At 41.9% G+C, this 12,051-nt stretch overlaps 1 protein-coding gene and 1 long non-coding RNA gene across 4 annotated transcripts; one reads left to right on the top strand and one right to left on the bottom strand.

Annotated features, from left to right (window-relative positions):
• Window positions 1–258: 258 nt before the first annotated feature.
• On the top strand, window positions 259–1,978 carry LOC134008900 (uncharacterized). The gene is made up of 2 exons (XR_009928194.1): window positions 259–964; window positions 1,325–1,978. It is a non-coding gene; the product is annotated as an uncharacterized LOC134008900 (long non-coding RNA).
• Window positions 1,979–6,205: 4,227 nt separating this feature from the next.
• LOC134008832 (putative selection and upkeep of intraepithelial T-cells protein 1 homolog) lies at window positions 6,206–11,877 on the bottom strand. Of its 3 annotated transcripts, none has more exons than XM_062448384.1 (13): window positions 11,856–11,877; window positions 11,217–11,299; window positions 10,590–10,940; window positions 10,197–10,469; window positions 9,872–9,994; window positions 8,443–8,532; window positions 8,118–8,153; window positions 7,968–7,991; window positions 7,713–7,733; window positions 7,551–7,574; window positions 7,451–7,477; window positions 7,208–7,300; window positions 6,206–6,987 (listed from the first exon to the last, which is right to left on the bottom strand). In XM_062448384.1, exons 2-13 carry the CDS (start codon window positions 11,272–11,274, stop codon window positions 6,437–6,439), a joined length of 1,671 nt encoding a protein of 556 aa, XP_062304368.1. In that variant the 5' UTR covers window positions 11,275–11,299; window positions 11,856–11,877; the 3' UTR covers window positions 6,206–6,436. The 3 variants fall into 3 exon arrangements, with proteins under 3 accessions (XP_062304368.1, XP_062304367.1, XP_062304369.1); XM_062448383.1 differs by lacking the exon at window positions 11,856–11,877 and adding an exon at window positions 11,601–11,682; XM_062448385.1 differs by lacking the exons at window positions 6,206–6,987; window positions 11,856–11,877 and adding an exon at window positions 11,601–11,689 and having other exon boundaries at window positions 7,223–7,317.
• Between the last annotated feature and the right edge of the window lie 174 nt (window positions 11,878–12,051).

Here is a 12,051-nt window from a genome sequence, read left to right as displayed (position 1 = left end):
AAACCATTTCAGTCACCTGAGCGAGAGGAGGCGTGGCCTTAACAGTAACAGTGATACGCTCCCTTAGGGATGGTTCTCATTACCCCCAGACCTGGGAATAAGAGCAGACCCTCGAGAGAAAGACCTAGAATAATCCAGAAGGAAGGCTCAACCATGCCGGGAGCCAGCGAGAGTAGGGTGGCTGACCCTCGTCTACCAGAGCACTGGCGAGACGTCCGGGCATGGAGCATAGAGAGAAGGCAGAGCCACAGAGTAAGCACCGCTCTCTCTGTTCTAGCTGTCGTGGTCCTCCATCTCTCTTCCAGGCTCATCCAGCCAATACTAAGTTGTTCAGAGGTTCTATTGATTTACCTGAAGGAGGACCCATGGGGATTCCTAAAATGACCTGTGACTGGCTATCCTGGATTCAGAGATTCTCAATAACGATCATTTCATATGCACCGTACTGTGCGTTTTCACGAAAGGTTCCAACGTTGTGTTTGAATGCGCTCGTGTATTCGAGTCAATCTTCTCTTTGCATTTACAGCACTGCATGTCTGAGGAGTTTGCCAATGGTCTTGTCTCTGCCTTGCGCCGGCACAAATAGGTTAAGCAAAGTAAGCGAATTGCGTGTGCAGCGAGGGACTCGAGAGTTGCGCCTCGTATAGGCGCCCATCTGTTGGGTCACAAGTATGGAGGGCGAGTGGTTACTGGGGAGAAATTGAGCAGGCTGCTGAATGTTTTATGGCAAGGCTAGTGAGAAAAGTGCCATCTCTGCAAAACTAGGTTCAGTGTGAAAACGTGGGCATGGGGCCGTTCTGCTCTGCAACCTCGAAATCATAAATGATTGATGTATTTGCATGTCACCTGCCTTTTTTCCCGTCTGTCTGATTCCTCTCTCTGTCCCCCCTCCCTCTCTCTTTCTTTTGTGCAGATGTGGGTCCTAGATGTAGAGAGCCTTCTCAGTTCGATGGCCAGGCAACTGGTGAGTCAGTACAAGCCCGTGTGTGCTTTGGGGATTAGAGTGCCGAGCCAGAAAATAGCATATCTGTTGTGGTCTGATGCTGAATTCTGGGATACCTTTCAAAAGGCCACTCTTTAACTGTAGCTATTTTCTGTGGGAAAACGTTGACTCCTGTGTCTGCTGATGAAAACCTTTGGGCATGTGGTTGAGGTGATAAGATAAGCCTCAAAACACAGGAACAGTCACAACAGCCACGACATTTTAGAAAATAAAATATTGTCGTTTTCTTCTTGTTTTTACTCATTGTCATCCTGCTGATTTGTCCTGGTATTCATATCAGAGACCATTTAGCTTATAAAACATTTCCCTTTTCTCTTTCAGAGTGCCTCTCTGGAAAAATATCCCCGGCAAGAGCTTGCGAATGGCACAAATCCTTCCCCCTCTTCATCCTTCCCTCTTCCCCCTCAAGGCCCAGGAAGGTTTACCCCCTGTTGTCAAGCCCTTTCAGACCGGCAGCTCTAGATTGACCTTCAGACTGAAGGACTTTCTGTGGATCAAAGCAAGTTAAAACCGACACTCAACCAGCCTGTATCATCTCCTGATTTGGAACGTTTCTCAACATAATGGACGGTGTTATACATGATTAACCTATCTAGATGGCCGCCCTGACCATAGAAATGTCACCACAGGTGATTATGCCCAAAGCCAAGTTCTTAAATTACAACATTGGCCCCGCCTCCCCATGTGCTGAAATGCAGAGGGAGGCATGGCAATGGATAACCTTGTCAGACACAAGCATGCAAGGTGGAACAAATGTAACGAAATCGTTCATAGCTGGGTGTGTCCTCCTCCTTGATGAAGAGTTGTTTACGACATTCAGGAGAGGTGTGATCCTGTTTAGACACTAATGTACTGAGACTTTCTAAGAAATAAAGAACGATACGTTAAACAAAAAAAATAAGTTCACACCCTTCATTGGATTAAGTGTTCCTACTTGATCCCTTCCCTGACATAATAAAGAACTGGTTTGGATGAGTCCTTGATTCTTTATTTGTATCTTTGAACAGCTTGTTCAAAGATACATACACAGTACCGGTATACACTGACTTGAACCAGTTTCTCACCCCCCCAAAATACTTTCACGGAATATTTGAACTTTGCTGTTCTTCAGGGCCCTATACCCAGAACAACTATCACAAGCTTACATGTATATTTTTTAATTGACATAAGATCGACAAACAAGTATATTCTTCATGTATTTTTTACATTAAAAGACTATTTGACTTGCTCTTTGTTCAGTCACGGCATGGGTTGTCTGTCCTTTGGCACCCCCAAATGCAATACAATCACCGTGCTTCCTCCCTGATTGAATAAATTATTGAATCGCAGTTGATGTTGTTTTCACTTTGCCCTTGTTGTCTAGGAGATTTCACTGTGTACATGTTTTCCATCTGAAAAATCACTAAACTCATTGCAACGTTGGGAATCGAGTCGGATCAGACTCAATCTATTAAAAAGTCAATTATCAGGAATGTCTTGTTCCCTGTCTGCTACAGGACGACAGCAACTCCCCGACCGCCACACAACGCCTGCGGCAGCCAAGGAAAATAATGCGCCTAATGTGTAGCTAGTGCATCTCCTTGCCAACCGTACACTCTAATCCGAACTCTGTAATCAAGAGGATGCGGAACAGGAACATCAGCGGATAGTGGTGTGTGTACGTCCGTATGGTATCTCACCACTGCGCTGATGAGCCTGAGAGTCTCAAATTACGGGGTTGAAAGCGTTGCTATTGTGCGTCGAGTGAAGCCGGGGCACATGGGTAATGAGCGTGGCCTTCCTGCGCTCTCCGGCAGACCTGGAGAGTTAATCTAATCATGGGGAAAGATGGAGCACAGAGCGCCAACGCTCTCTGCTCTGTAATAGGCTTCGGAGAACCAGGGACAGATAGACTGATGCTAATAGAGCCTTGTGTAGCACAACACACACACTTTTGATGCCCCAACCACTGGAGCCTGTTTCAGGTCACGCAGCTTAATGATCCCTCTGCTGGGACACACCAACACACATCAGACACACGGAGCCGGGTAGACAGGAGGAGAGGCAGAGGAACTGAAATGAATTGGTGGACAATTTTGGATTCATTGTTATTTTATTGTTTCGTTTTGCGGGGGCAGATCACAGTTAGCTACATCTGTTGCCGTCCTTGGGCAGGTAAACAACCGCGTAAAGGCCCATAAAAAAGAGTGTTCTGTCGGTCACAATTACAGGGACCACAATGAACAAGAGGGCACAATCATATGAACATCCAAGTGTGACTCCCTGATCATTGGACGAAATGAAAGAAATGACGGTGTACAAGTCCAACAGATCCTATTCAAGCCATTTCTTCTGTCGCCATTGCACGCCCTTCACCCCCCTCCCTCCAAATCTCCCTCCCTCTCTCCTAGATCCCTGTCCTACAGAGGGATTAGGCTCATGTGACAACCCAGCTCCACAGGTAATCCACACAGAAGTGTGTTTATCAACAGCCTCCCCCCTGTTGGCCTTCGATGCTAATAAGATGCTCCCAAGGCAATTAGCACGCACCGATTCTGGAGAGAGCCACTCCAAACCACTCAGCCAGCCTGTACTCCACAGGTCATAAGGTCAAAGGGCAGGTGTCAGGGACTTGTGTTGTTGAGAGGATGGTTTGATAGCACAGGCTTCCTTTCAGTCTGCATTCTGTGTTTTGTCCTTGCTTGTCATTAGCACTCCTTCCTGGAGGACACTTCTTGCGCAAGTTGGCACCACTCGAAAACATTGAGAGTCTTGAATCTCATTTGACTTCCATCAGAATAGTGATACGACACCTCACTGTCGTTTGTGATGAGGGAGATCCGGATGAACCTGAACAGATCTGGACACGTGTATGGATTATCTTGTCGTATTCAAACGGAGGGCTAGTCGCATCTCCACAAGTGCTCGGCTGTGTGAAAACAGAGCTAGAAGTTTCAGCTCGATACCCCCATTTCCACATCTCATGCAATGTGCCCGAAGGAGATGTCATCCAATATCAATACCCACATCCAAATGTGTTGCGTACTGTTGTGTAACTGATGACCTGCATTCAAGAAGTTCCATTTAAGTCCCTTTTAACTAAAGCAGGCAAGTTGGGTCAGTTAGTACGGCAGACTGCTCTCGGCTTCTTTAATGCCTAATCAGTGAACATCTGTATCGTCATGTTCCACAGCTCTCGTAACCATAGCAGGGAACCAATTATACAACCAAGTTGGAACAGTAAGGACGAGGAGGACCCAGTGTCCCCAGCCCATGTGGAGAGAAATCACCCACCTCAGAGGAGGAGCCAGGGCTTCCCCCGCTTGTGTCCCCCCCCCCCCCCCGGTAGGTGCTCCCCTACATCCAGAATGTGAGTCACCCCAATCAGCCTGAATCACTGTAAAAGGCTGCCCTGGTTGTGAGGAAGAAGAAGAAGCAGAAAAAAGAGGTGGGGGGGGTGAAGTTTGGGAGAAAGAGAAGTGAGTCTGAAGAAGAAACAGAGCAGAATGATGGGGCGGGGGGGGGGGGCGGAGGAGGGAAAACCAGGCCGACAAGCCGAGCCTCTGGAACCCCTCATTGTTAAGCAGCTCTGACGGGGACTTTGTCTTGGTTGATTTCAAAAGCTAACTTACTGCAGAGACGGTTCCCCCCTCCCTCCAGTCCACCCTCCCTCTCTTTTTCTCTCTTTCTGCGACCGTGTGTGTGTGGACGTGTGTGCTTATCTGTGTCGAGTCTGTGAGAACAATCGGTGGGATGACTCTAAGCATTTACTACAGCCTACACCCATTTTGTCTGGAAGCCTAATCTCATTTTGGGGATTTTCCAGAAGCTTCTTCACCACCAGGTGATGAGCTGTGTAGGCTCGCCTCTCTTCTCAGACAATAGCCTATGTTGGTGTAACTGCATCTTTGGCCTAATGAATAGCCGCATACATGCCTGCTTCCCCATCCCAGGCCAACCAACTAGAGAGCAAACAGCTGGAGAGAATTGATTCCATTTGCTTCACACACTCCCAACTCAGCTGGGCCATTTTGTGTCGATAGCTCACAAGGAAATCCTCCAATCTTCCCTCCAATTTGAAATCAAAAGCCTCTTTGTTCAGGGGCTGATTGTGTGGGCTATATACAGTTGCAAGCTGCAGAGGACAGGCAGGGATCCAGAAGATGGGAAGCACACAAGACGACATGGTCCGTAGCAAAGAAACGACACCACACTGATGTTTGAATTGTAGACGTCTATCTAGAAACCTTGGAAGCTTTAAGAAGAAAGGGGAAACATAAATAAAACAGTCACCATTTAAAATGGGAATCACTGGGACATTTACATTAACCTATTCAGTGTGAATGAGATGAAAAGCACAGCTTTTAGAGGGCCATCACGTGCATACGAATGAGATCATCTTGTTTCCCCCCGTGGGGCCCAGGTGTTTACTGAGTCCACTAATTTCCATCTGCATGAATCTAAACCTCTTCCAGGGGATCCTGCACTGACGCCTGAAGCTCTTCCTCACATTCAGGGTGCCATGACGATAATGGTGAGATGTTGCTGAGAAGAGGTCAGCTTGACGTTGTGCTTATCGGTACCTGAACAGTCCCTTATGTACTGTAGGGTCTACCACCTCAAAAGATGTCACACAATTCAAATGCACAAAGATAAAACCACAAAGATAAAACCAAAGAAATAAATAAATGATATAATTTTTTTTTTTAAACAGGAGCGGATCCCTCACCAAGAAACCTTGGGTGAGGGATCTTCAGTTTTCCTGGTTAAAATACATGTCATACTTATAGATGTTTGATAAGAAACCAGGTTTGAGGTTTCAGCATTGGGACACACAGACACACTGGTGTTGGTCTGGTCCGTTCTGTTACTAAATACAACACTGCCATCTGTTGGTATAATCTTACCCTACAGTATTGATTAAGTTCAAAAACTCGTATTTACATGGCAGATGTTCAGTTCAGTTGTTCATGGCACAGTGCAACAACATTATCTTAAATACAACATTGGTTATTTGGTCGGTTATTTCATAGTACATCAGTCATTTTAGAAATTGAGTCACTATTGTATTACTAGATTCTATTCATTTCATTCAAAAGTACTTGCAACATGCTCAAACATGAAAAAAAAAAGCACACACACACATTCCTACTGCTTCCCATGCAAGTCACAGCTACAGTACTGTATATACTGTAGCTTTCAACCTCCTTGCATTCCACCTCCCAGTAACAGCATCCAGTCAAACCTCTCATATCTTTCTTGGGTGATCGTTCTGTTGTTCTCAGAAATAATACAATTTCTTTATTGCACACAAACACATGGTTGACATTGGATTTCCCCCATCTGCTCGAGACGGTATATTTTTTGGTGTTGGGAAATGCTTTTGGATATAGTGCTTTTCCCTTTAGTGCTTATGGAGGTTGTTTACTGTTTTCTTGGTTATCATGTTTTGGGCTAATCATTGGTAAAAGGGTCAATGATGATGAGTTTGGAGTTTAGAGTTTTCGAACTTCCAATTCCAAAGAACGGATAGACCTTCTCCTTTTGGACGTTTTCCGATTCAAATTTACAATTTGTATAAGTGTAGATATGATCAGCTGACTTATTGGTGTCATCATGGTGGGTCACATTATAAAATGAGACAAAACTCTCATCATAATTCACAAAGACCCCGACTTTCTCTGTCTCTGTTGTCATAGAAAGAGATAGCAAAGTACCGTCATGCACACTTAACCTCCCCTGCCCGCACCTCAAAGTCCAGCAGCCTTCTTGAACAGTGCAGTCTAAAGTCTTCTCCTTGTTGATAGAAGCTTTGGCCACTCCTACAATCCAGCCGTTCTCTGGTACCTCCACAATAAAATAATGTTCCCCGGAGGAAAACCCGTCCTTTGCCAAAACACAGGGAGCTTTCTTGAAACGTTCATAGTTGTTTGATGCGGGTTCAACAGTGTTTTGGGGCACTTCGACATAATTACATGCAGATCCATGTTGCAGATTGTTGGGTTCTATAAAGAATGGAGAGTGGTTGTAGGAGCCAATATTGAGTAATAACATAACACTTGGTACATAATATTTGTTGAATGTGAACAATGATTTCTTTAAGTGAGAGAGAAAACTGTTAATCAATTAATCATATTACACAATTGCATTAGTATGTTTACAAAATGGGTTTTTACCCCCCCCCCAATAATAGTTTAATATTTTGAACAACGTAATTTTACTTACCTAAGCTCTGTGGGGTTTGTCCAGTGTTTTGCACATCTTTATCATTCACTTCAAGATCAACATGTGCATTGTCAGCATCCAGATGGATGGTTCCTATAGAGAATGGAGTACTATTGGCAATGACAAGAACCCTAGAACAATTGTCTAAAACAATCTGTACAAAATTCAGTAATATGTCACTGATCTGAAGCTGTCAAATGCAATTATTTATTACACAAAATGGAAAAGTGTAATTTCACTTACTGTGAGATTTGACCACATCGCTGTAATCTGTGAAGAGATGTTACATTATCATGTATCATTCTATTTTCCTAAACAAAATAACAACATTTTTTGTACTCACCCAATTTTCTGGTATTCAAAAAGTCTGTTGAAAAAAAGCACGGGATTTCTTATTCTAAACTGATTCCACTGTACGTTTTTGTTACAGGGGAATGGGTTGGATATCTAACTTAGCATTAGATACATGTACTGTATACACACACACACACACACACACACTTACCTAATTGTTTCTTGAGATTTTCTGATCAATAAAACAAGACAAACAACTGAATTGGTAAGCAAGAACATAATTTTATCAGGAGTAATTTTATTTTACAAGTTTCCAGGCCTTAACCTCTACTGTATGTTCTGCCTTTACATATTATTCAGTTTTAGCATCTTTATTAGTTATTCACTCACTGTGGAATACTGTATGGACCTGATGTACAAGCAGGCAAAAACATTGTGTTCTATCACACAGCCAAACAGTACTTACCATTCTGGATAATATGTGATTTAGCTGTTGGAGAAATTGTATTTACAATAAATATTAGTAAAAATATATATTTTGTTTAAATGAGTAAACCTTCTGTGGCCAGTTAAGACAACAAAATGTGTCAAAAATGTACACAAAAACACAACTTACCAAATTGCATGAAACTGAGATTCACATTTTTGCCATCTACAGTGACAAATTGTAATTTAGTAATCAAACAGAACAGTGAGGCTCATCACCATATCAATAACAGTAAAAAGGTCATAATATATAGAGTTAATCTATCATGTTCATACACAGTACTCAGCATATTCTTCTGCACAACATTTTTTATGATAAGATTGTATATCATAAAATACAAACTGTGAGTAAAGAAAAGAAGAAACCCTGAGATACAATGTTTACATGCAAAGACAAGATTTAATTCAATGTTGTACTTTGTCTTAATGTCTACAAAAATATTAAAAAGACTTACCTTTTAAGTCAGCTGTTTCATCATCACTCCTGTATTTTTTTAAAAATACATTACATGTAGTATTTTGTCCGGACCTGGCCCATGATTGAGCTGTGAATAAAAAGTTTAAATAATTGATCACGTACTGAACATCCACATATGAAGTTTGGTGCATGTCTTTATCTGTGACATGAAAATGACCTACTGTATATTGACATCATTACTCAATGTTCAGCAACCTTCTTATAGAACCAGTAGACTTAAAACAGAAGACTACAGACTAGTTTACTCTGCCTTGCCTTTGATGTACATTACTGTGATGACATGACCGAGATTATGGAAAGTGGCAGGGGGGGGGGGGTTTTCTTGTCGTTAGAAGCCCCACGGTGATCGCTCAAACTGTGATTATGTTTTGTCATAATGTCCACATGTCAACTACAGAAAATGTGCAACAGCGACCTCTGCAGACATACATTTCGGTGCTCACAGATTACAATGTAATACCAGCTCCACTATGTGGGTGGAATAATTGAATAACTTGGCTGGTCCCTATAACCATTCCGGTGTCTGATGGTACCTCATGGTTGTGTGAAAAGACACAAGTCACTATGTTGAAATTAGGACAACCAGAATTCATAGAGGCTGAGATGGAAGTTCACCAATGTAGATACAAAAATAAATATTTATTGAGACGCTCAACACCCCCCTCCAGATTGCTATGTTGATTACGTCTGCAAGGATTCAGCATTGGCTGTCAGTGTATTTTTGTCTGGGGTCTCAAGAACACCTGAGCAATGCAAAGCCACGCTCAATGACCTTACACAGAGTTTGGAGGAATAGGGGCAGGAACATCTAGTACATCAGGTATGTCTGCACAATACATTTTCTATTATTGTGAAACTTAGTGAATCGTTATGCAAAAACCCCAGCAATTGCATGTATAATGTCTTCAACTTGTCTGATTTATGAATAAATGTCCAATATGCTCTATATGATCTGCTTGAGTAATGCAACCATTTGCCAGAGCTATGGGTGCAACCCCCTGGTTGGTTGCCATCTAGCTCTCCATCACGTTACTACAGCCTCTCCTTTGTACTGGCAAGTGACATTCAGTACATAATTTTAATATGGCAATATTGTGCAGAACACAACATTCCACAACGGAATCACTGGATTTCAGAATCTCAGCACTGGTTTCAGCAATCAGAAAGGCATTTTAATGCATCCAAATGTTCTTTCTATTAGAATTCTGAATGTTGACAAGCTTGATTGAATGCACATTTTTTGCGTGGTCACACCCATAGTGTATTGTTATCCTATATGCACTCTGAACTTATCTGGTCTGTTTGAAAAAGTATTCTATCAATGGCATGAAAATTGATAGAATATCAATGGTTTTCTGTAGCATCAATGCTTAGGCTTGTGTCAAAAACTCAAGAGCGAAACATACCTTGTTGTGTGTCCTTTCTCTTCTTGTATAAGCAATACAAAATGAATATGACCAAGGAAATCAACAGGGCGCTGATGAAGACCCATAAAATTAATGAATAATTGAATTTGGGAAACAAATCACCTGAAAAATTAGCATACATTTGGTGATAGTAGTTGGACAGGATACCAATATTTTGACAAAGGGAAATATATTCTACAAAAAAATGTGTAGTTTCAATCTTTCAATCAATATTTCAATCTTGAAAATTCAGTTCAACATGAAATGGGCAGAATAAATCATCTTTATTGAAAGATTTAAGTTTAAGACAATGAATATTACTTACTTGGAATATCTATCTTCGTCTGCAACATGTGGCCAATGAGCTGCTGTTGAATCCTGCATGTAATCTGGTTGGTTTGTCCAACAACTAGTCCTTTTATGTCGTAGAGACCATCCTGGCCTCTAGATGTCTCTATGTGTTCAGCAGGAAGTACCTGCCCTTCACTGTCCAGCCAAACCAGTGCAGGTTGGGGGTGCCAGCCTGTAGATTGGCACAACACTTCCAGGCCCCAGCCACTGGGGTTTCCAATGGAAACCACCGGCAAAGATCCCTCACCTGCAATAAATCAAATCAAATCATAAATAAAAACCACCAACAAGAGCAACAAACAGTATGTTTAGAATAAAACAGAATGGGAAAATAATTTGGATATTACTGAAGAGACTTCTTCACTACCTTTGACAGAAACTTGGACCTCTGCTTCCTCGTACCAGTTTGCTGTCTGAACTCCACATCTGTACCGGCCTCGATCGGAGAGTTTAGCTTGAATCAGTTTCAAGGAGACGTTGCCTTTCTGAAGTTCTTCTCTGAAAAGGGACGTCCGTCCTCGGTATGTCGAGTCAGCTTCGGCTTCCACGTCCTTCTGGTTTTCATAGACATGAACTTTCGAGATATTATCTGATGATATAACTTTGGTCCAGTCCACCTTTACCTTTACGGCACTGATGTTGGGTTTGAGGTGACATGGCAACGTTGTGTTCTCTCCTGCAAGAACAACGACTGAACCACCCAAGACTTCAAATGTGTCTGAAGTTTGAAAGATGGATCCAAAACATGAGTATATATTAATATACAGAGCATGCATTTTACTGGGATATTATTTTAAATTGTAACTACATTTGTGCTTTAGGCACTTTGAACACAACACAGTTCTACTTAATATTACATATCAAAGGGCTCTATAGTGATTTTAACTTTAAAATAAGGTAACAGGAGAATACACCCAACAGGTATGTCACAAGTAACAAACTACAAAAACAGAAAACAAACAAAAGGATGAAGTAAACAAACACAATGTTTTACCCTGCTGGTTGGTAATAGTCAGTAGGGAGAGCAGTTTGAAGAGCAATACATATTTCATTCTGCAAACCGGATGGCACTGAACCCTAGAATAGATGAGTGATAAGTGAAGTGGGATAAGCGAATGGACCACGACTGTCAACCAGTTATTCATCACCATATCACAAAAATACATGTAGGCCTATTATTTAATCTTTAGTTATTTTTTATCCACACGCTGACTTCTAAATCGAAAGTAACTCCCTCACTCCGACTAGGCATAACCCTTTTATAAAATACATCGAAAGGGAAGTAGGCTAAATGCAATTTCAACTGCAAAAAATCTAGTAATTATTATCCTTTCAACTGTATTCACTAATAACTACCACCCTAAAACTGGATCCTTACCCAGAAGTCACTTATGCGCCAATTACAAAACGGAGTAATTATCCGTACTAAACAGACTTATTTCCGGGTCTCCGTTTGAGACTTATTCCGTTTTCACCCAACAGTTTTCTTCAAATAAGGTAGGCTAAAGTAGTCTAAGAGAGATTCAATATGCCAAGTAGCCCACACACTATTTAGGCCTACTACAGATTCAGATGTAGGCCTGTATACAATATATACGTAGGCCTATTTATTTTTTTTGGAGTCTGCTCTTACCGTCTCGCCCCTCTGGATAAATTAAATAGTAATCTAAACACACCCACATCATGCCGACTTTCACTTTCGCAAGGCTATGTGCCTAATGTAGAACATTACGCTTTGGCATTGGCATGATAGACACCCGCCTGTCTTTTAAAATGATCGTGTTTGCTGAAACATGCATTGAACAAACATTGAACTATTCAACATTTTT

Source organism: Osmerus eperlanus, chromosome 22 (genome assembly GCF_963692335.1).
Source record: "Osmerus eperlanus chromosome 22, fOsmEpe2.1, whole genome shotgun sequence".
Taxonomy (NCBI): Eukaryota; Metazoa; Chordata; class Actinopteri; order Osmeriformes; family Osmeridae; genus Osmerus; species Osmerus eperlanus.
Note: the sequence above shows the minus strand (reverse complement) of the source record. Positions and strands in the feature narration are given on the sequence as shown.